This window comes from Porites lutea, chromosome 9 (assembly GCF_958299795.1).
Source record: "Porites lutea chromosome 9, jaPorLute2.1, whole genome shotgun sequence".
Classification (NCBI taxonomy): domain Eukaryota; kingdom Metazoa; phylum Cnidaria; class Anthozoa; order Scleractinia; family Poritidae; genus Porites; species Porites lutea.
In genome coordinates, this window is record NC_133209.1 from 6,892,108 (window position 1) to 6,916,886 (window position 24,779).

Consider the following 24,779-nt stretch of genomic DNA (forward strand, 5'->3'; position numbering starts at 1 on the left):
GTGCTCGTTTTTTAGACGGTACACAAATCAGGATATTCAATCATAAACATCGCGATTAAAACAAAAATTGAGAAAAACCGTGTAAATTATTAATCGAATTTTTACCATCTGCATACTAGTAACAGTAGAAATCATAGATTGATAAAGTGATGAAGAGATGTAAAGAGACGTAAGCCCCGATGGGTTAATGACCAACGTTTTATACTGGCAGGATCCACCATGAGGTCCAACCCTTTGCCTACGTTTATATGTAATGTAACACTTTTGACAAATAAAAGGACCCCTTTCACGTACCTTCCAAGTCTTCTTTTCATTACAAGTCGTATTTTAATAAATACCTGAATGGCAGATTTCCCTACCATTTCATATAATTTGAACTCTTTAAATTCCTAGTACCTTTTCTAACCTGGGCGATTTCTGTGTTGAAGAGGAGAGGCGGCTCGTGTTAGTAAAATAGTAACTGGGAGAAGGGTGCAATGTGTGTTTCTTTGGAGGATTGTGTACAGTGGAGGCCCTCCCAACGGACACTCGCGTATGAGGGCAGTTCTACACTCGGACGCCTTCACAAAACCACGTTTAAACTCCCACAAAAACGCTGTGCTTTTAAATTCCCCAAGCGGACAATTCGCTTAGGCGGCCGCGGACACTTTCATGGTTTACGAGTTAGATTTAAGCTTTGTTTTTAAGCTCCCGTAGGAGAAAACCTGAAACGAAATCTCATTCATCGCTGAATCTTGTCTTTTTAAAAGTCAACGTCATATTTTTATTGGTCACAATGCGTTTCAGTGTTTGTTTTGTTTGTTTGTTTTTTTTTCTTTACACACACTTCCAGTAACACTTCAAAATACCTCTTTAATTTTATGTCTATGACTGAATTACAACATTGTCTAATCAACAGTATGGCCGCCATTGCAAACACACATTTTTTTTTTGCATTTCCAAAGTTTATTTGTGGCCGGGCAAGCTCCCGTAAGTGACCACTCAATCCTTGTATCTCTAGTGGCCACTTATAAGAACCGTTCTTGCAAACGGCCAGCTTCGGTACGGGACACCCGGGGGTGCCGTTCAGGAGAGCTTGCATAACATTTATTTACTCCGGTTTCCGGTATCTGGTAAGTTTTAGCTTATGGAATCCTGAGTCGAGGAAATTGTCGCTAGAGGATTCCGGAACATAGCTCAAAGAAATCCGGAATCCCCTGAGGATTGGAATCTGGGATCCAAGTTCCACTGACAAGAACCAGTATCCAGTACCTGGAATCCGAAATCCACCGCAAGGAAACCATAATTTTAGAAAACGAATTTTAAGACTTGCAACACTTTTTAGAAGTCTTATAGACACATTTGAATTTGGAGTTTTTTTAAATCGATTGAACTATATTTTTTTCTCAAACGATTTAACTAATAAATACCACTCAATCATTTCCCAATTCACAACTTTAAATGTCCATGCTGTTATGTGTGCCCTACAGCATCGCCTTCCGCATTCTTTTCAGCACCTCTTTACTTCTGCTCCCCTCAATTTCGTATTGTGGTGTCCATCTGCCGTTACCAAGCCTCAAGGGCATCTATGATGATGTTGTGTTGCTTCACTTCGTACCCAGGCTAATCTCATACCCAGATCTCTTGTCGACGAAGCAGAGGGCTAGATCTGGTCAAATCCGATTTGTACACGTTAGTCTATTGCCTGTCATGAATGTGACAGGCGGTGAAAGAGCGCATGCTCGAAAAGCTCAAAATCACGGCCCTTTTTCGACGAATTTAATACAGCCGTGAAATTTTTTCTAATAAACGTGGTTATAAGCGCATCGTAGGTATGGTATATCCCAGAGTTGATGATTTTGAAGGTAAGAAAATACTTCATGGTGTTTAAACAGTGTGATTTTATTGCGAAGTGATTTACTGTAGTTGACCAATATACGCTCGAAGCAATGTTTTCATTGACCACTAAAGAGGAAAAGGAGGCCGCTTTTTCACTGTTTTGTGAACTCGGGATTTCCTGGCAAGACCAATTTTACCTAGAAATAGAAGTTAATTTATGGAGAAAAAAGGAAAGCAAATATTTTTGAAAACTGTTCGTGCCAGCAAGTTAGCATGGCAAAGAACACTGCACTGTAGATAAACAAAGCTCACCTCGATCATAACTGCTGTTGACAGCATTTGCAAGAAGCGACAAAAACACTGTCTCATTTACGGTGAGTTGACAGAGGCAAATAAACTGCTCTGTCTTTCTTCTCAGAAAGGGGAGTTATTTAAACTTTCAACGTTTTCTTTCAATCATTGATGCTAAAGCTTACAAAAAACTTAAAACTATGATTTGCCATGTTTGAAAATACTGTAAAGATCCAACTGTTGTGCATCTGCTGTTTACAGCTACATGTTCACGCATGAATTCACCCGCAAATCAAACAAATCGTTCTTTTTTTCATGGTTTCCTTTCTGATTCTGTTGAGATCACTTCGTGTGTATATAGACTAAGACAATTATTCACCTCAGGCTCAGTAATATTTTTGAATAATCCCCGAGACGAAGTCGCCGATTAACTTCGCCTCTTGTGAACTCTTAGCCAATGAAAAGGAAGAAAATTTGCATCGAATGATAATAATAATTCTTCTTATTATTTTTTCCCTAGATATCCTGCAATATCTCTGCAAAGTTTACTACATCCCCTAAAAATGTCTGGTCAACCCCAAAATACACTCGAACGCCATTCTTTGTAGGATTACAGGTATGGAATGTTACTATTAATAGCGGAGCTCCCCCCATGGGTAAGAAAATTTGGTAAACTATCCATCCAAGAAAATTTGGTTATGACGTAGCGTACGCCCGCCCGCCCACCCGTACACACACCTCATGTAAGCCGATGTCAAATGTCACAATAGATCTTGCACAACTTGACCAGCCTCTTAGTTATGTAAGCCATCCGTATGAGTACGATTAGATTGACAGCTGTCAAAATCAGACATCCGCTGACAATTATCACATAACCGTCTCGCGGGCTCAGATAAAAGACCAGTCGTTTTGCCCCTATATATAAGTTGATATAATATGTCACACTTACCAATTCAACATAAAAACGAAACTACGCCGGGCAAGGCTGTCAGGTGGCTGACAGTCGTTTAAAGTTACATTGGCAAGCCAAATAAAGGTCAATTGACAGCTGTCAAAATGGGACATGTGCAGACCACTATCAGAAAACTAATAACGTGGGCTCAGGTTCGCTAAGGTAAACGATCTGGCCGGACGGATATGTCCTACTCACACTCGTAGTCTGTTAATTCGAATATTCGCCATTCTAATGAAGGTTAATTGACAGATGTCAAACTAGAGTATACGCTGACCATCATCACCTGAGTGGATCGCGGGCTCATTTTTCTATCCATTGAGGTCACGTAGCGTTTAAAGTTTTGCGCTGATATTTTATTTGATCACGGGCTATCCATCTATCCATCCTAGAAAATTCGGCAATCACGTGACCGTACACCGACCACCCGACCTTCCGTCCGTCCGCACCACAGGCATATCAATGTTTAATCTCACACTTTCTAGCTAGTTTGGGAGCCTGCAACCTGATATTATACACCCATGTTTTGATTAATTGACAGCTGTCAAAATAGTGGTTCTGCTGACCAGTATCGCCTGACCGTATCGCGGGCTCAGGTATCGACCCTCTGAATTCGAGTAATTTTTTGAAGGTATCCGCTGACAAGTTGCTACTTTTCAAATGATCGCAGGCTCAAGTTCAATTTTTTTAAAATGGATATGAAATAAGTCGTGTTTCATGAGCCGCACTTTTAAAATGTTGATTTCGAACTGACCTCGGACACGAAAATTCAACCGGCTTTTACATTTACATGCAGGGAAGGCAATCGCTTTTGACTTTTCTCACTGTCACGCGTTGATCACGCTCTACGTCCAATTTTTATGTTCTGATTGGTCAAAATTTGACAGGTGAGTTTATGCGGAAAATTTATGCAGCGTCTGGAAACTTGCTTACTGATAGCTGGAGCTGACAGAGTTTTGTGTCATCTTGAGATGTTTTAAACTGTCTTTTTCTACTTGGTGTACAAAATGAAATACAGCTGCTATCAAAATTGTTCTGTAATTCGTGGCTGGTTTGTTTATTGCGCTTTTTGTTGACAAATGCACCGCTTGTCAAAGTCATTGGAAATCCGATTTCGGATGGCATCGTTTTCAAAAATGAGCTTACTCACTTGCCCTTGCTTGAGGCGTAAGAGGGTTGAAAAGTCTCAAGCGATTCTGGAACACTTGATGACCTTCAGAAGCAGCATCTCGACTGGTAAGCATGAGCAATTATTGTCTTTGATGTGTTTTTTTTTTTCGGTTTCCTGAAGTCGAGCGTATGGTTTATGCGGCTTAAGTTTATACACGAGCAATGATCTAACCTACAATAGTATCAGGTTTAAAAAGCCTTTAGACACTCTTTGACCCGCAAATTCAAAGAAAAGGTTCCGAAGATTATTTAGTTATGATTTTGGCTGTAAACAGAAAGCTCTGAGCGATTTTCTTGCCTCGAGTTCATCTTGAAAAAGAGCGAACACCGGGAAGCCGGCTGAAAACATAAATAAGCTTATGCTTACCTGACACATGATTTTTTGAGACACTTTACTCCCAATACTTCTCTTCGTGAATGAAAATTATTGTCTCTGTACATGTTTCACCGAATTAAATTTATTTTATTGATTGTTAGTAGTCCCTCTCGCAATTTTTATCGCTGCACCGGTTGTTTCCAGTCGAACATCGCACGCAGGAATACTCAAAACGCCGCGTGTAAATATCGCTCGCTTTTAAAGATTACACATAACAAAATCATACACAGTTGAATGAATAAAGGGAAATAAAACCTAAACATAACAATTTCTCTATCATGTTGAAGCGTAAATGGTAACTCTATCAATCGCACTGCAAATTTGGTGTCTGTCAAAAGTGAGAACCCGTCCGGCTGGCCGAAAAGTGATTTTGGGAATTTTCTTTTTATCGTTTTTACCCTTCATATCACATAGGACCAGATTTTTCTAACAGAAAAGTCCTGGCATTATAGAATTCTCTTCATGAAAACGTTTTATGATTCAATGCTATAATATGTTGTGCAAAGGAAGTGCGTGCTTTGATCGTCGTGGATATTGAACGGCAGCACTAAAACACTGAATCCGGAATCCGGAAACGGAAATGGAAACGGAATCACGGAAACGGAAACGGAATACGGAATCTGTGAAAGAAGGTTCCAAGCGATCGATTTGAAAAAAATATATATTAGCAAGACAATCAAATAAGTAAACAGATTAAAAAAAAAGACACAAATGAATAAATTAGCTGAGTAGAGGAGAGGAGACCAGCTGTATCACTAGAGGAGTCGATTTCGGTGAAAAGACGCTTGATACCACTATCGGCAATGAATGCAAATTCTCATGGGACAGCAAAGCGAGGAGAAAAACGTTACTGACAAAAACTAGTGCCTTAAGAAAAAGGTAAGTTATATGGAGACAGACTTCGTTTGAATCGCCAGAGGCGTCGTTTATATAACTGAAAGTCGTCGCCGTCAAGTTTTTCTTAGTGTCTTTTCTGGGTTGTCTTCAACAGTGTTCAGTTTTATTTATCAAGACTACTTACTCAAGAGAACCATGGCATTGTGGAGTCCAAAGAGAAGAGAGAATTGTGCATGCATTTGCATGATTCCGCAACCGATTACATCAAAATAATGCGCCATGTTTAATAAGCCTCTTCAACAAAAATACGGACGTCCACGTAAACTCAATTACCGGTACACCAGTATTCTATCAGTATTCAGCTTGGCGAAAAAGTTGAACTTATTGCTAAAACACCGGAACTGTGGTCACGTCAACGGTCGGTCATATGTGGAGTATTGAGTTTGGGGACAATCACGTGGTGTGGTCTGAGGCTAACTACTACTATTCTTGACAATTAGCTACAAAAGTAATATTAAACTGTATTATTCAACCCATGAACTCGTGAATAAAAATTACTCGTAAAATTACTTTCATATATCGGCCTTGCAGTGCAGTAACCCATACTACGACAAACCTTATCAAGACACAATAACAAGAATATATTTAAGGGAACTGCCAAGAAAACTAAGACAAATTCTCTTTGAATTGTACTAAGTTGTGTAATGTGAAACTCTTTAATTTTCTATCATTGATATTTGATTCCGTATTCCGTTTCCGTTTCTGTTTCCGTTTCCGTTTCTGTGATTCCGTTTGCGTTTCCGGATTCCGGGTTCCGGATTCCATGTTTTAGTGCTACCCATATTGAATGAGTGCAAATTCTCTTGCAAAATTGTGAAAAGCTGCAGAATTATAGGTTTCAATAGGGCAAAAAAGAACAAATTCTGTCCGAAGTCTGTATGATAAAAAAAGGGCCTTACAGTACTGTTTACCTCAGACGTGATGAGAAAAAGTATGTTTAAAAGGCTGGTTTACACGCCACCAGATTCGTCGCCAAGATTTACTGGTAAACTAAACTTGAAGAACACAAAAAATCCGGCCTGATTTTTTATTTTGGCCTCTCTTTTAGACAGAGGAATGCAACGTGTAAACTGGCTGCCACCAAGGACTATCGTGGCGCATGTGTTTCTTAAAATTATATTTCGGGGTTGTCCAATTATCCACAGTCTCTCTAACGGAACAATGTTGGAGAGACTGGTGAATGCCACATTATGATGCAACAGCTAATGCAAATACAATACACGAATAGGTCTATTTGTTTCCCAGGCCTAATCTACTGTTATCGAACGTGATTGCTGTTTTTCGGTGTACAAATAAGACTATTTAATAACTCGATGTAAAATTTGTTTCACTCCTGGACGGTCAAATTCTGATTTTTCTCTAAAATCACTCAGCCTTTGCCTCAAAAGTTAAATGAATGTGCCCTGATCTGTGGATTACAAGTTTATTGTTTGATTTAAATTATGAATTTATTAACGGGAGCTTCGCTTTTAGCCCTGGCTAAATCTATATATTTAGTTATTATACTTGCAACATGTTCAGATTGGAGTCTCATTGGATAATATTTGAAGTTTGACCTTGGTTGTGAAGTCGGTGACGTGTAAGTTACGTCGAGGGCCATTTAAACATCACCGTAAGTAAAATAACTTCACAAACAAAGTACTTAAAGAGAGAGTACTTAAATACTTAAATCATGATTTATTTCATATACATTTGTCAGTTCTTAAACACCCCATCTCCATGCTTTTTTAATTTATTGGTGAGAATAATTTTTTTGTTCAGGAAATGGATCATAACTTGATGATCAATTTCCTGACTCACTTTTGTTTGTTTGTTCTTTATTTAGGTTAATCAAACTGCATTAAACATACCGACTTTAGAAACTTGTGACCCTGACACTGAGTATGTAGTGGCCTTCACCCCTACAATTCCCGTGCGTGCATACACGGATCCACAAGGAAATAAAAGATATCCGAAGATAACCTTCTATGCACCTCAAGAAGTAAATATCAAGCAATCCTGCGAGGCAACTTTAGAGGAACTCAAACCGGTGTACTTAACGGTTACGGCAGCCTGTTCTCAAGTCTCGAAACCCGGGCTGAAACTGATAGTTCCAATTTTTATACAAAGAACTCTTGTTTGGAATTATAAGTATAGCCTTCCAAAGGTCTGGGTATGTTAAAATTATTCATTTATGAAAGCAATTATTAGCGTTGATGTGATTATTTGTAAGTTGAAGGAAAAGGTCATGTACTTACATTCATCTCCCCCCACCTTAATATTCATTTCCTGTTTAGTTTTTCCCGTTTTCCCTTCGCTATTTTCCGGTTCCCAAATAGAACGAGCAATCCAAAAGGCACATAATAAATATTAACGAATTCGGGCCGGTCTCAACAGCCAGGAATTTGAGGTGAAGTATATAGTTTAGTATGTCTCCCCTTTTTGAGCTAACGTGCTCGTATATATCGATCCTAGTCGATATATGGTGGTTGAACCCAGCTTGGCCTTAGCTTGCCCTGAAAAGAGGCCTTCCAACACTGAGCCAGAGGGGTCAGACTCTCCATGGGTTCGATAGTCGGATCCGTGGTACTCGTGGAAATTTGTGACAAATTTCTTATAAATGTGCACAAAGATTTCAAGATTTTACCTTTCAGCCAAAACATTAGCGATCATCATATAGAAGAATTTATCCCCTTTGTGACAGTACAGGTCATCGAACGAGCCGCAAGTTGCTGCCATGGTCACGTTACATGTAAACTCCAATCAGGTTCTCGGTCGCCTTCTAGTCTTATGTCCTATTAAAACCACAAGTTTCCAAAATATTGTCGCTTTTAGAACTCCACATATTTAAATCAGTCGATGAAAATCGAGGGCATCAGCTCTCTGTGATTTTTAGACAATAACAAATATTATTCAAGGCCTCGGAGGTTCGCAGTATAGTGTGAAGCAAACGTGACTATAGCTGCCCGATCTGCACATGCTCCTTTTTTTCTTGCTGTACGGTTAACGCAAAAATATTTATTTCTATTTTCTATTCTATTTGCTGGTTTTTTTTACCATTGATACTTTTTCTTTAAGATCAATATCAGGAAACAAACTGATATACAGCAATGCACGTCAATTACAGATCCACATTACACATCATTGCAAGGAAGGTCAGTAAAGATAAGGTTTAGAGGACTCTTTCAGTTATGTTAAGCAGCAGACACCTAATGGAAGACCGAAAATTATACTGATTAAAGCAAAATGATCTTTTTTCTTTTCGTTTTGAAAATGAAGAGAAAAAAGATCAACAACAACAGTTCATTATCCTTTTCTCTGACTTATTAGCATTAAGGTATGGGACGAGATCCCTGTCGAGGAAAACGACAAAAATGAAAGGACTCCGAGTTCTAATGTCCGAGAAAGGGAGGGAGGGAGGGCTGACCCTTTTCACTGAAACTCTTTGTGAACTGACAACTTTGCATATATTATTCAGGTTTATATAAATACCTCCTATTAGCCGAGTTTTCGGTCCGTACTGTAAATTACGGATTGAGTTTTTTTCCATCGATTTATGGCCCAACCGCGAAGCGCGCCGGTCATAATTCGATGCAAAAAAAACGAGGATCCGTAATTTACAGTACGGACCGAAAAAACGAGGCTAATAAGATGTTTATTATATCGCTTCTTCCAGTTTGGGGGACCGGAAACAAGTGCAGGACGCGCGATTTGACAATCATTTGACAGGCGTCAAGAAAGAAAGTTTTTATTGGCTCACGAAAACAATAGCACACAACAAAGGGTTTCGGAGAAAGTGAAAACAAATTCGCCATGTTGAAAAAGTATATTTGGTCAAAACTAAGAGTGCCAGGGGCGGATCCAGGATTTTTCTTAGGAGGGGGTGCACCACTAACTGATTGAAGACGTAAAAAATTTTAAAAGCGAATACGAAGAAGAGGGCTTTTGACTAGGAAATAACATAATGTGAACTGCTGAGAATACATATCAAACCATAGAGCAGATTTTGTATGTCTGTCAAGCGACTGCGCAGTGTTAATTAGAAAGCGGCCGCAGGTCATCCCAGGGGGGGTACGCACCCCCTGCACCCTCCCCCTGGATCCGCCCCTGAGTGCTGTAAGTTTTAGCTCTTTAATGTAACGCTGGAGTATTTTGGAAACCGGGCACTGTGTCTCGAAGTAGTTTCCATCTTTCCTCGGTTGATCCTTGTAAAAAAAACACTGCAAAAGGCAAAGAAGCTTTTCAAGGTAAGTTTGTTGTCATTGTCGAAGGATTCGCTCGTTAATTTTTTTGGGAAAACCTCTCAAATTTCTGCCAGTTCATTCCCGTCTTCAAGCGTCATCTGCGTTAAAATTTTCAAACACGGACCATATTTTCTTCCATGGAAAGGTTACGATTCAGTTTCTACATCAGCTTCCTTCTCATTTAAACAAAGCTAGGTTAAAATCTGGAAAGGCAAAGTCAACATGCCAGTCCTCAGGGTTTACAGATATATTTTTAAGTATATTGGGTCAAAACTAAGAGCATTGTAAGTATTCACACGCCAATGTGACGCTGGAGTCTTTTGAAAACTGGACATTGTGTCTGGCTGGGTGTCGCTTCTATCTTTCTTTCGTTGGTCTTTGGAAAAACACTGCAAATGACAAAGAAGCTCGTCAAGATGATCGGGTGCAGGCATGTTTGTTGTCACATTTGTCGAAGGAATTACTCATTTTCTCTTAGGCAAAACGTCTCGAATCTCTGCCAGTCGATTTTCGTCTTCTTAACTGTGTACTACGATAAAATTTTCACACACTGAATAGAATTCTCTTCGATAAGATTACGAGTTAGTTTCTTCATCACCTTCGTTCACAAATAAACACAGTTTAAAATGTTGAAGAACAAAGTCAAAATCTAAGTACTCAAGGTTGAGAGACGTCTTGGAACTTAATATAAACCTTTTTTTCCGAGGTAAAAAGACTTAGAGCTCCAAAATGAGCTTTTTCTTTGAAATTTTTTGTTCGTAAAACAAGTTACGGACCGCAAATTGACCAATCGCATGGCGAAAACAGACTCAGCCATATAATAATGGCTAATACGTCATCGCACAGGATAATGAATCCGGAATCTAATGGGCTTTGGAATCCGGAATACAGCTCAAGGAATCCGCAATCCCACTAACGATTGAAATCGAGAATCCAAGTTCCACTGACATAGACTAATGGAATACAGTACCTGGAATCCAGAATCCAAGACTGTCTTGGATATCACTACATGGGGCGTAAACGGTTTGCTAAGTTTTGTATAAAAGAAATTTTGGAAACCGCCCAGGGTAGCTCGGGTAGGCGAACTCGTGCCCCTTCTATCCCTGTCCATATTTGCCATCCATTGAAACAGACGACAGGAAATAGTTTCTTAGTCTTAATTAAAAACACTGGACCACTTTTGTCTGGAATTCAATTGAAGTGAAAACTCTGTTTTTGCGTTTAAAAAAGTTGGCAAATAGCATGACGTAGCCCCTTTAAAGATATAACGAATTTGCACGAGAGAACGTCCCTAAGCTGGATCTTTTTCAATAACGATTAGGAGCAATTTTGAGGCCACCTTGTTCTTCTGATCTGTTATCAAATCGGGTGAAACTGATCTATATGCTTTGTTCCCATGTGCAGGTATTACACTTACATGGGGCGTGGAGACTATATTCTATACAGGAATACAGAGAGACACTTTGAGGTAGACAATAGTTTTCAAGAACAGTAATAATAAATAAAACTGAAACACCACTGCTATCGTCATCATCACCACCACCACTTTTCTTTCCACTAATATTCGATACGTTTATGAGATACTGATTAAATTTCCAAGAAAACATGCAGAAGAGGCAAGCGTGATCAATAACGCTACAAAAACTACTTTTCACATGTCAGATGTCTACCAAAAGTGCCACAGTTGTGTTTGCGTATGTACTGTTCTTTAAATGAATAAAAAAATAAACTTAGACCCGGTTCAGACGCCGAACTTTTCATGAGCCGAACCAAGCTAATGTATAAATCATAATATTAGTATTAAGCAAGTAGTTTGACCAAAATGAGCATTTTTCTCCTTTTGAATCGATTTAGTTCGGGTGGAATTAAGATCGACGTCTGAATCAATTCAGGCGGTCTAAATAGTTTCGGTCGGCCTCGAATTCGAATTAGGTTCTGCTCATGAAACGTTCGGCGTCTGAACAGGGCCTTATACCGGCATCGAGATTATTGGAGTGTATTCTGCCAACAACTACTATAAATTGAAATATCTCCGATAATGTTAAGAAAAAATACACGCAAGGGAAAATATTAAAAGCTCAATTTTTTTAGGAAGCGCGATGACGGGTTCATTTACCATGTATGGTCAAAGTAGGGCACAGCAAGTAAAACACGCCGTTTTGTGAAGACAAATGCAAATTAAACACAAGCTGAACACTATCAACACATGACTGGAGACGGTACACAAAATTGCCAGGTGGAACCTTATTTCCACTCGAATTGTAACTTGTAATGTGCACAACCTTCCTTTATTTCTACAATTATGCCGAAGTGACTTTTACGTTTTGACATGTACAATTAATTTTCATACAAAGCCTATAAATCGTTCGTAATATGCAAAACAGAATCAAAACGTGCAGTAATGGATGCACCGAGCTTGGACTTGGTGTCTAAATTCGCCTCAGCAAAAACTTGTTTCGTTCTCTTTTTAGACCATTTCCATTTCTCTTATATCCCTTGAGTAATGTCGGCAGTCTAGGGCGTTAACATTGCGTTTCGCTTTTAATCTTTACTTTAAAGGTTCAAACACGGCAGTGGACTTGTGCTTCTGGTAGTGGCTGGTTCGCTACGTGCAACTGCGCTGCTGTGGTGAGAGATCATAATGATGTTATCGAATTTACCATCTGCAGTGATTCGCTGGGGTACAATAAGATCACTCCTATTAGATACAGAATATTAAGCAGGAAATGCTTATCGTCAGGAGTGTCTATAAAGAGCAAAATAGGCGGGAGAAGTGTGGACTACGAGGTGAGATTGGTTTCTGTAGTTATTACAAATTGAAATAGATATCTGTCTGGATTCGCTATCTCCAGGATTTTTAACAACAGTCTCATTTGAGGCTTGTTCAGCACTTGGCCTTTTTTTTCTTATGATGTTTCCAGTACAAAGAAAACCGCTAACAAACTGCAGTAGACAAAAGAACACGTATGTATAATGCTGTTTACATCTTTCCCCAATTGCCCCCCCCCCCCCCCCCCCACGGCCTCTCCCCTAACTATCATTTCCCATAATTCTCTCCTTGTCATAAAAGAGGGTGCTAATTGGGGTACCCAATTCTCAGTTAACTACTAATTTTTCGGCCAACTATAAGTTAACTACAATTTGTTTGGCCAATTCTCAGTTAACTACTAAACTTGGTTAACTAGTAACTTTCACTTTCCTACAGCGAATATTATTCCGTCATAACCCGAATTTTCTTTGCTTCAGCACGTCAATCGCTTTTGTGGGTAGGCCCTACTAAAATCAAGATATAAATTTACATGAATTCACATAAACTCCAACATTAGTACAATTTATTCGTAACTGAAAATATAGAAAGAACGTAATTATCTAACCGAAGTAGTGAAAATAGGTAAGCGATAGCTATTAAGGTGGCTGAACACAGTTTTGGCAGTTTGTGAGTATACGTCATTTGCCAAATCATGGCAAGAGAAAGGTTGCTGCTCACAAGCTGAAACTTGGCAAGTGAAAAATATACTGATGAAAAATTTTGACTGACAGGTAAAATGTGACGTTTTCGTAGTTTCCATGGCAACATAAACGATTGAAAACAACCTTAAACTTTCACTTTTGCTTAGTTTACATAAAATTCGCTCATTAGATTTTCCTATAAACTTGCACACAGCTTACTATAATTAATCACTACCATTTTGAAACTTATTTGACCAAATTTTAACAGACGGGTTTTTAGATAATCAATAATATGATTGTACTGTAATTATTAAATGTGTCACAAAATTCGTCCGTTCAACTTCCATTTTAAAGTTCTTATTATTGAAAGTACGATAAAAGTAAATATTCTGCCAAATATCACAAAATTTTAATGAGTAGATTTTGACGAATTGTCTTCAGTGTACCATTGCTTTTTTCGCCGCCATGAGTTGTCTAATTTAAAACACGCGCCGTCACGCGAGTCACCGCTGACCGCCCGCAAAACCATGTTCAGCCACCTTAAGACTCCTATTAACCGATTTTTGCTGTAAGTACAAATTAGATTAAGTCGTATAACCATCAATGTGACACCAGCCTCGGGATGCAGACGCACCAGTCATGATCTCGTACTGACCTTCCCGACCTGGTCATGCATGTCCTGCCATAAACTACTTTAAAGTCACCTTCTTCGTCGCTTTCATTATCTGAATCAGTCTCGTACTTATCTGGTTGCTGTATGTCCTGTATCTTGTTGTTGGCCTAAGCTTCAATCCATTTTCAATCCTTGTAGTCCATTGCAACAGACGACGGGAAACAATATCAATGCCAAAATATAGTCTTAAATAACAAAACCAGGGGACTGGCAAAAATTGTTCGCTATAACGAGGTTTCTATAACGAGGTACTTTTCCATACATTTTGCTATTACTAGGGTAAAGAAAATCTTTCGTCATTTTGAGGACCTCGCTATAAAGAGGTTCGTTATATCGAGGTTCCACTGTATTCAGTATAATTAATAGAATGTGCCTTAACTGTTAACTTTTCATTTCTCAATTAACTACTAATTTTTTGGCCAATTATCAGTTAACTGCTGTTTTTTTGGCCAAATATCAGTTAACTGCTTACCCCACTGGCAACCTCATAAAACACTATTACATTAGAAATCAGCGTGCGCGGTAGAAGCATCATTAAGCCTTATAAAGGAACAAGTCTTACGATCGGCAGTCTGCCTTGTGCCAATATGTTACCGTATTTCGTCTCGTTTTGCCCAAACGGGTGAAACACTGATCTCGGGCTTGAGACTGAAAAGCATCATATTGAGAGCTTTGATGAGGGCAGTGACGAGTTTCTGGCCTCAAAAGTAGTTTGTAGGTGTCACTGACATCTATTCGGCGAGAGCAAATTGACGCAGATTTCTGACCAGGCCTAGTTAAAAATTATTTTGAAGGCCGGCCTCTAACGCCTCGGTTACATCCGGGATCTTGAATAAATCGACTGCCTCAGGAAGATTACATGTGATGAATTATGTGGAGAAAGCGAAGTTTATTCAGAGAGAGTAATTTGATGATATTTCGTTTTCATTGTGCCTGTTTGGCTGTGGATAGATTTATCAGCGCCGCGAAATTAAGAGGGGGCAACGGGAGCAGCTGCCCCCACTGGACCTGTTAAGCCAGACACATTTAAGTCTGTGGATGGATTTGCTTTCTTTAGACTTAATTGTTTTGATTATAGTGACTTGCAATTGTTTGCCCTTTTCATATTCGATGTCGATTTTTCCAAGACATATCTCAAGACAAGTGCTGAAAATAGCGTTTCAGAGCCTCCAAATTTGAAAATCTTTTCCCCCAGACCCCTCTACAAGGTTCGTGCCTTCGGCACTCGCGATAATGCCCTCCCGTTACAAAATACCTACAATCGGCGACAAAATGAGTTGAGACACGTCGCCCAAAACTGGGCTTTTTACGTTTTTTTAACTTCAAAAGGAGGAAATATTGCTTTCCTCCCCCATCCCCTCCGTGCAATGTTGTGCCCCTGTTCTAGCTACCTATAGAAAACAACAAACACCCCAACTTTGAATGGAGGGGAAAGGGGAGGGGTGCAGATTCTTTTGTTCTCCGAAGTTACCCTAGTTAAGTACAATGTCTCAACAATTTTGTCGCCGATTGTAGCTACGGCCCTGATTCAGGTATGTCGTGGTGGTCGTGTCATAAGAATATTGTGTACAAGCATAAAAACACTTCGTAAGTGTTTAGTTGAAGTGATTTTGTCTTAGAAAACCGATTTTGGGCTCATGGGAGGTAGATTCTAGGTCTGTTTTAGTCGGGCATCTCGCTGTGAGCCTCATAGTTCGAGAGACAGAACAGAAAGGTCATCATTTCGGTGCTTTTAAATATTGTTAATTTCATTACTGAAAATCCTGTCGCTTTTGCGAAGAGCAGCTTTTCGTGTGCTGCCAGCAATTAAGTTGTTGTTTTTAGACCCTACCTAGCGACTTTTAGCTGCTTTTTATTGACATAAAAAAAAACGCACTTAAAATTTACAAATCCAGTTAAAATGCTGTATCGGAGTGCGAGTTTTTTTTAATAAACTGTACATATGGGGAACAAGGATGGTTGACATTGGTTCATTTGATGATTATATAGCTTTTTTTTATTCAGGTAATGTTTCGATCTGGAGCGAAAGTAGAAATTATAAGAAATGAATGGGGAATCGATGTCCTTCTATTCACACCAAGGGCCACGTCTGCTGCCAACGAATCGGGGTTGTGCTTAGACCCCCAACAAAACATTCAAGCGTTTGGAGATCAGTGGAGGTGAGCGAATTGCAATTAGTAACTGTTTTATACAGCTGTATCTGTCATCCGTTAACCAAAGCAAAATCGGTAGCCCGCGTGGCCTCTCCCAATCCCCCTCCCCTTTCCCCTTCCTCTGTATCCCCTACCCCTTTCGACGCCTGCCACGCAGGCTAACGACGCGACGGCAACGAGAACGTCAAAAAAAAAAAACAAACAGTGGATTTAGTAAGCAAAGCAACAACACTGCACGTGCATCAGACTTTTTTGTACATTTCTTTGCCGTTTTTGCACGTCTACGACGTTAAAATGCCTACGTATTTTTTTTTCTTTTCTGAACTTGGATATGTCTCTTGGGAATTTGACTCTGGGAGGGTTCGCCCACATTTCACATAGTGAGTGGGTAGGAATGATCGCGACGAAGATTGAAAGGACGTAAATTTACTTTTTCAACGACGTTTTCGCTGCTGTCTTTGGATCGTTAAGTCCCTAATGTCCCGACCAAACCTTCAAAACTGAAACCTTCGTTGCGCGCAGGTTGAATGCGCTGGGTGTTACTTCAATCTTCAATCTTCTCCCGGCTTCACCGCCAAAAAACAATAGCGAGGCTTCAGACAACAGTTTTTACAGAAAATGAACGAATTCCGGGCTTAGGGTCACAAGGTAGATTGAGGTATTTGATTAACAGTGTGGAACGACTGATCAAATTTGTGTACTGTGAAGGTACACACAGACAGACGATGGTAAATGGTTGGAGGTAAATGAGGTGTGAAGCTTAAGGGAGAAGTGAAAAATGCGGGATTGAAGCTTCTGAGAAGGGATTCTAATAAAATTGGAATAAATTGGATTTGTACTCTTATTTTGCCTTCTAGCAACAAGAAATCACCGGTAGGTCGATACTCAGCCTCTAAACTTAAATCTTGAAATTCCTTTAAGTTTGTTGTATGCGCATTAATCGTCCATGGCCTATAAACAGTTTTCGGTTTCACTATCTCTTCACTAGCTTCCTTAAAGGAGGTCACGGCCTTCCGCGTTTACATCAACGTCACGTTTTAAATATAAATCCTTACAAAATTTGCCAGAATTCGTGTCTGGTAAAGTAAGGAGTTGCGTACAGTGTTCTTTAGCTTCTTCAGTGTATGAATTACCGTTTTTTTTTTAATCTGAGCTTTAAGAAAGCAATACTCCAAAATCCTTATGTTCAGTTTTCTTTTCCGACTGTTCCAAGCGAAAAGGTGCTTCACTTTTTTGACACGACGTAGCGTAATGTTTTTTTTTTCCATGAGATCTTAATTTGGATCTTTTTTAGTTAATGAAATGCAGTAATGTGATATATATTATGTGTTTCTGCTATTATTGTCCACCCCGTAGAACTTTCACTGGTACAACCGTCAATCTATCCGCGATTACAGCGATCGATTCCTTACGATGACTTCGCATATATTTTCATACACAAGTCAAAAATCTAAGTAGTCTTCCTGGATACCTGAATTAATACAACAATTCTTCTATCAGCAATGCTTCGTTGCTAACTATACTTTTTGAAATGTGACCGCTAAGAGTAACAAAACCATCAAACAAAAAACCTTTGCCTTGTCTAAACTTCCTTTCACGTGAACACTCCAAGGCTTGTCTGAGTCTCGCAAGGAGCCCAGAAATCTACAAAAAGGAAGCGGACTTCGCTCCTTTAAGCCAGCCTGCATAAAGTACATTCCACATAATCATATAATTCCGCAAACTCATTTCGCCATTTACCCTCACCATTGCAGGTGTAGTAGGTTACAAGTTATTCGATGATTCGTTCGTTTACGTGAAAGGACTCATTTTTTTATCAGTTTTTCTTTCATTGTACAGATTAGAAAATGGTAAAAGCCTCTTTCACATCCTTCCTCCTCTTGTGGACGAATACAAACTGACGTACTCTCAGACGTGCGCATGTCTTCAGGATACAGAAAATAGTCCCAGGCATTGCAGAGACCCACTCCCCTTAGCCTACCCGACTTTGTTCAAGAGAGATAAAAATATGGCACTTTTATCACCTGCGTTTCTGTGTGACGTACAAAAACGGGATGTTTCCTCATCGGATGACCCAACAGATGAAGACTTCAAGTTGTTTTCACAAACACCTCAATTACGCCTTCGCGTCAAAAGAGATGTAGTGTTTGAAGTCTCAAAGGAAAATGCCACCCGATATTGTGCAGAGAGAATATCAGAAACCAAAATTGGGAAACTTTGTGCCAAAGTAGGAGTAAATGTCCAGGCATTGGTAAACATATGTTCAGTGGACATTCAGGTAAATATCCACGTCACCTTGTTTAAACACCCCCCCGCCCCCCCACAACACACACACACACACACCTCATGCAGCACCTGATCTGTTAAGTTCGTTTTCCAAAAGTCAGAACTGGACGGCCGGACAGGTCATTTCGAAGATGAAAGTGAAGATGTATATAGCTGCTCTATTAAGAAAAGTTTCAACTAAACAATTATTTTCCGCATCATTATTGAACTTAACTACTCAAAAGTTATACTGGCCCATTCTTGTGGACTGTTCGGTTTACCTAAATGACGTTCAGTCAAGTATTTCATGAAGTGGGCCTCTCTTTAAGGAGGCCACTTTCTGGGGCCAGGCACACAGCGTTTTTTTCATTTTTTTCAATGGCGCCAGTGCAAAACGTCAGCCGTCCTCTCGTAAGCCCGCTTTGTCGGGATAGCTCAGTTACAGGCAATTGTATGGACAATTTTCCAGCCAAGTTAACGCCGGAGACCCTGACATCGCCAGATTATGAAACCGAGATGAACGAGCCCGGCTCGCAACGCCGATTTTCGTAATGAACTTGAGACATGTAACGAGATTTAGTAACCGGTCGGCAATCAAGGGTTTTTTATGATTCTAGTTGCTCCCGGTTTCAGTAGTCACATTGTAAATCAGGCCTAAACCTAACGGGAGTAACTAATACTCGTGGGTACAAAGTCGTGGGTCGTGGTTGCAAAGTCAGTTGTCCCCCTAGTTCTGTGGGGTTTTGAGAGACAATCCTTTCTAGTGAGTAATATGAAATAAATAAAAAGTTGCGATAATTGAGAACGATACAACGCCCACAGTTCAACACCAAAAGTCTAATCTGAAACGAGTAAAAACGATATTGACAATGAAATTTATTACCCGAAAGTAACGTCTAAGTTCGTTCCGATTGTAAATTTAATCTGCGCAAAGAATTTAATGCTTCCTTAGGCAAATGTAAACTGATTCAGGTAGGAAATTTATCTAAATAACCGTTCAAGGCAATTTCAAACTAAACTTTGAAGAAATTATGATATTTTTTAAATTTTTTCCCCAAATGTGCACGTACGCGAATTTTTCCGCCATATTTTTCCTGCCCATTTAGTAGATTTTTTTTTTGGTTTTTACCTTTTTTTTTGGTTTTTACTTTTGACTACTTGTTCTCTCAAGAAAAAAACAAGGAGTAGGTGGCCGGTTTTTTTTAACAAACTGTGGGAAAAATGTTATCGAAAAAGCTGTAAGTATATGCGTAATAATTCAACTAGACTGCAAGGTAAAAAGAAAACTTCAACTTCACAATATCAAAGTTTCGAGCACAACGGTAGGGAGATATGTGACCAACAAAGGTTGGAAAGCCTTGAAAAGAAAAAAGGCAGTGCACACTTCATTCAGGCATGAAATCAGAAGAATTTGCAAATTTTACACCAAAGGACCACCGGCCGGCAAACTCACGTGATCCGAACCCTCCAGTAACCATCTGGATTATCGTTGATGAGACAACATACAAAGATCCAGCCACGTTTCACCTGGGAATGAATAATGAATAACATGATTAGGTTTACAAAAGTTATCTTTAATAATCAGTGAAATTTAAGTGAAGAAAAAATCGGAACGAACTTTTGAAACACCCTGTACTTCGAAAATTACCACTCAACTACACTTGAGAATCGAATTGAATCCAGTGATGTAGAGAACGGATGTTTTATGAGTCAAATGAGTCAATGAGTCATGAGTCAATGAGTCAGATCTGAAAAAATAAAAGTTTCGGTAGAAACAATAAAATTAAGCTTTACTTTTACTTAATTTGTCTACTTGCTTCATTGCTGCCTGCACATGCAAGGCCTATTTCTGACATGAAATCTCCACTTTGGCACATGTATTCCAGGCCCTGCCGCTACTACTACGTGCATGCCCCGAAAAATGGCCTTCCCAGACACCCTTCAAGAACCATTTAAACCATCAGACAATCCATACTACTAGAGTTTCCATACCAGAAGTGAAGTGCTGCCCCAAGGTTGTTCATCTCAGTTGATGCAGGAGTTTTAAACAGGCGAGCTAATGTAAATAAACACAAACATAATGCAAACAATGAATTCTCAAAGATTTTAATCAATCAACGAGCCTTGAAAGCGATTTAAAATTACAATGGGTTTACAGTAATACCTCAACAATAATTATTAGTACACTGTATGTTTCTAATATATTAAAACACTGACTGTGTACAACCGTTCGACTCGCTATTTCATACCCCTCCTCGGGCAAATTACAATAATTGTAATTCAGTTTGTTCGCCTTGTAGCATCATTCACCTTTTGAGGCAAGTAAAACTGATTGGCAAAAGTAGTGAACTACATTGGGAAGATTATCAACTGAAAACAACTCTGCTATTGATTGTTGGAACGGACGCTTTAGTGTCCTGGATCGTCTTCATTGTGTTCATGACAGAAGCATATATGCTTCTGGTTCATGATCGACAGCGATCCACAGCATGAAAGAAAATTGTATTTCCCTTGATAAGATTCCTTGCTAAAACTTAATGAATACTTCCCGAAATACTTACCTTTCCACCAGCATAACAAGCTAATGAATAACATACCGATACAGATATAAAACGCACTCATGACCGATTTTCTACTTCAAACCGGGCCCAAACATCAACACACGGAAAATCAAAGAACGACTGCTCCCAGATTTGAGTCTTTGAGCGCTAGGAAATTTCATAATAGGTTTATCTCAATTTACTTTAAGCGCTGTGTTCAAAAGGAATTAAACACTTTCTTCCGAGGCACTCACAAAATTTAGGCTGGCTTATTTTTCTCTTCTGCTATGAGGCAGGGCCTGGGAACTGCTAACAAAGATTTCATGTCAGAAATAGGCCTTGTGCAGGCAGCAATGAAGGTAGTAGACAAAATAAGTAAAAGTAATGCTTAATTTTATTGTTTCTACCGAAACTTTTATTTTTTCAGATCTGACTCATTGACTCATGACTCATTGACTCATTTGACTTATTAATAATTTACACTCAATGATGTAAGGTTTCAAGAAGCACTTTCGATCTACGTAAAAAGCGATTTTAAGAAATGTTTAACGTAACATGTAACAGGAACGAGAAAAATGTCCTTTTTTTGTGATTTTTAGTGAAAGTCAACTATAAGCCTGTACCAATCATAATAACGGATCAATTTAACAAATACGTGTGAAAATCTTAGAACTCTTGTACTGTATACAGCTATGTCGAGAAAGGTCGTCGGAAAATGTGCACGCGACAATCCCGATAGGTATTGTGGGTGGTTTTGAGTTAACTGTTCTTTAAAGAAATTTGAAAGAATAGCACGAGAGGCCATGGACATATGTTTGCGAGTGCTAAAGGAAAGCAACAAAAATAGGTTCGACAGCTACTGTCGTCAGGAACAGTGTATGGTCATTTGCCATTCGGGATTGTCGGGTGCACATTTTTTCCGACAACTTTTCTCGAAATAGCTGTATACGAAACTGTCTCAACTAAACATTTGTGATTCTATCTCGAAACTTGTCTGGACCCTTCTTTAAATTATGCATGATTTAAAAAATGAATTTCACAAGAGTCAGATGATAGAAATTAGTTACATCGCGATTTAATGCACCCATGACTGACTTTCGCCCCATACATGTAGTACCAACATTTAGGACCTCTTATATGTTAATTTAAGTTAAGTAATAGGAGGGAGAATTTTTTCTTTCGTTACATTTCCCTTGCATTTTTTTTTTCTTGAAAATGTCCAATAAGTCCCCGTTACAGGTCCTTTATGACTGGTGTAATAATAATTGAATTTCGACCATTATGGCCATGGAGCCTCCAGTAGATCAGTGGTTAGAGTATCCGTACTAGAACTCGGAGTGCTGTCAGTTCGATTCTCACCCAGAGATTGGAATTTTTCCGAGCTTACAGGTCTTAGATTTCTCCTTCTTCCTAACAGAAACAGATTTTTTCCTTGATGTTAATAATAGGAGGTCAGTACAGTAATTTTCTTATGCTACTTGGCATGCTCACTTTTCTATGAATGGTCCTTCGGTCTTTAACTCGATACTTAGGATGGCCACCCACTAATAGCTAATAGCTATCCTACCCCACCTCCTGCCCAGAAACTACCATGAGGGACTTGTTTAAGATACCTTATACCCTTCGCGTTACCCACGACTTTGCACCCACGACACACGACTATTAGTTACTCCTAAACCTAACGAATCAGAAAATTTGGCTTTTGGTTAAAGATAACACATGATCAGCGCTACTCTGTTTCATTTCGTTTCTTCATTCATTCTTGATACTTTTTTTATTCTTTGACAATGCATAAATTTGTTACTGACTTTCATCAATTTTCAATTCCTTACCTCTTCGGCGCTCAAGTACACTGGAGACTTTTCTTTTGCAAGTGGAAGCATTGCGGTTTTAATGAAGGAATGTGGAAACTTGGCGGCCAGAAATCTTTCCATTCTTGCAAATATAAGCAGTGAGGAAAATGGACCAACTGGTTCAAACTTTGTGGAGGAAATTGCTGAACTTCTTTGTCCTAATGACTGTTCGTTCAATGGAAAATGTGTAAATGGCAGCTGTGTTTGTAACAAGGAATTTACAGCAGATGATTGTTCAGCATCCATTTATCAAATACCTACGATTTTAAGGTAAGTCTGTGAACATGCCAGAATTTATACAAATAAGCTAAGGTATTGAGGCTGTTTTGGGGTCTAAAATCTTTCAGGTTAACATTTGTTAATTGTCAGCAGAACGGAAAACTCGACAATGAATGATGCTTGTTTAAGTAATTTATTGTTCAAAACTTAACCAAAAAAAAAAAACAGGACGTCAATGGATAGGCCTTGAAAAAAATTAAAAAACAGAACTTTAGCTTGTCCTTCAGACAAGCCGTGCTCACGTCTGGCCATTTTGCTTTCCCGGGCTCAGCAGAAAATACCACTGGACTGGACATTTTTCGAGCCCTGTATTCACGGTGACAGGAAAACAGTAAATTGAATAGTAAACTTACTGAAACAGCTTAAGGCATTTTTCTACCAAGTCGTGAGGCACGCTATCTAACCCTTTTTTGCTGTCCATCATAGTGGTAATAGCTCCCTTTTTAAAATAGATTACAAGGCGATGGCCTATGTGATAAACGCCAACGACCGTGCCGGAAGGTGACAGTACTTGGGACTGGGTTCATAAATTCCACCAATATGACTTGCCATGTCAAGGAAATCAAGGTCAGATAATAATTGTAGTTGCAACAGGTGGCTTAATTTCCTGCTATCAGTTGTGGAGGAATTACAAACAGTATAAAAAGTTGAAAGGAGATTTAAGAATCAAGAACGGAACCACGATTAATTTTTCTGTCTGGGGAGGCTTAAGAAAAGGATCTTTTCACAATGCACCAAGCTATTTTAATAGCGAAAACCTCTAGTTAAAGACAATGTAAAATACATGTAACGGGGTTTTTTTGGCGGGAATTAAATTGCATGGTTACGCGCGTCGTTTAAAGCAGAGACAGTTACATGTAAGGAGTCAATAAAGACAAAATCGAAAGCGGAAATTGTTTCTATAGCAGTACCGTCTTAAGTATTAAGCTTACATAAATTGTCATGTCCACAAATTGAGAATGTGGCGAAAGAGAAAACGAAAAAGTAGGTGACAGGCTGGCTGAGCTCAACGAGAAAAAGAGCAACAGAGAGCTAGAAGCGCGAGAAAAAAAAAATACAAAAGAGACGAATTTCGTTGGAAGAACAACGTGATATGCGGGCGGAGAGATTAAATAAGAAATGCGAGCGGAAAGTAGGGTAAAAATGAGGGGCAGCGAAAAAAAGGCGAACAGGAACACAAGCAACAAATTTTTTCTTGAGCGCTCACGAAATTTACTCCATAAAACGTGTAACTTGAAAAAATTCATGTTGCAATAACAACGGCAAAAAAATGTACAAAAAATGTGCCAATTAGGTTTTCCTTTTTTTTTTTTTTTTCCCATCGCAATTTAGAAATACACGATTTTATGTTTGGTTTGAGTAAATTATAAGTATAGTAACGAGAGCTTTGCTTTTAGCCCTGCCTAAACCTATGTATTATTTGTGATGACAAAGCACTATTATTTAATAAATAAGCACATAGTGAACACAAATTCCATCTCAAATCGGGGTGGATTTTGAAATATTTTTCTTTAGCACCGATGGCAAAATTAATAAAACGTTTATGAGAAATATAGAGATTACTTCACGGTTGGTGAGTGTGTACCATTTTTATTCAAGAGTTGTGAATAATCACAAACGAACGAGCGAGGTACGAGCGAGTGAGTTAGTGATTCTTCGCAACGAGTGAATAAAACTCGTAAAAACGAACCAACCATGAAGTAATTTGTTTATTTTGTATGTACTGAGAACTTTCTCGCTCCGCCGTGAAGAAAACATCGTTAAATTTCTTGAAGTACGATTTGCTTAATTCACAAATAAAAACTGGGCATTCTTTGAACTTTTCCTTTCCATTTGTCT

The 24,779-nt window shown here is 39.1% G+C and overlaps 2 protein-coding genes across 2 annotated transcripts in view; both read left to right on the top strand.

Moving 5' to 3' along the window:
* LOC140948205 (uncharacterized) overlaps positions 1 to 7,665 on the top strand; it is a 14,495-nt gene extending 6,830 nt beyond the window's left edge. The window contains exon 4 of the mRNA XM_073397425.1: positions 7,330 to 7,665. Within this exon, the coding sequence (XP_073253526.1) occupies positions 7,330 to 7,665 (336 nt within the window). The remainder of the gene's footprint in view (positions 1 to 7,329) is intronic.
* A 3,470-nt stretch (positions 7,666 to 11,135) lies between these two features.
* Positions 11,136 to 24,779, top strand: part of LOC140948206 (uncharacterized) — a 33,256-nt gene continuing 19,612 nt past the window's right edge. The window contains exons 1-6 of the mRNA XM_073397426.1: positions 11,136 to 11,195; positions 12,287 to 12,514; positions 15,855 to 16,009; positions 17,843 to 18,281; positions 22,657 to 22,931; positions 23,393 to 23,507. Of these exons, the coding sequence (XP_073253527.1) occupies positions 11,145 to 11,195; positions 12,287 to 12,514; positions 15,855 to 16,009; positions 17,843 to 18,281; positions 22,657 to 22,931; positions 23,393 to 23,507 (1,263 nt within the window). The 5' untranslated portion in view covers positions 11,136 to 11,144. The remainder of the gene's footprint in view (positions 11,196 to 12,286; positions 12,515 to 15,854; positions 16,010 to 17,842; positions 18,282 to 22,656; positions 22,932 to 23,392; positions 23,508 to 24,779) is intronic.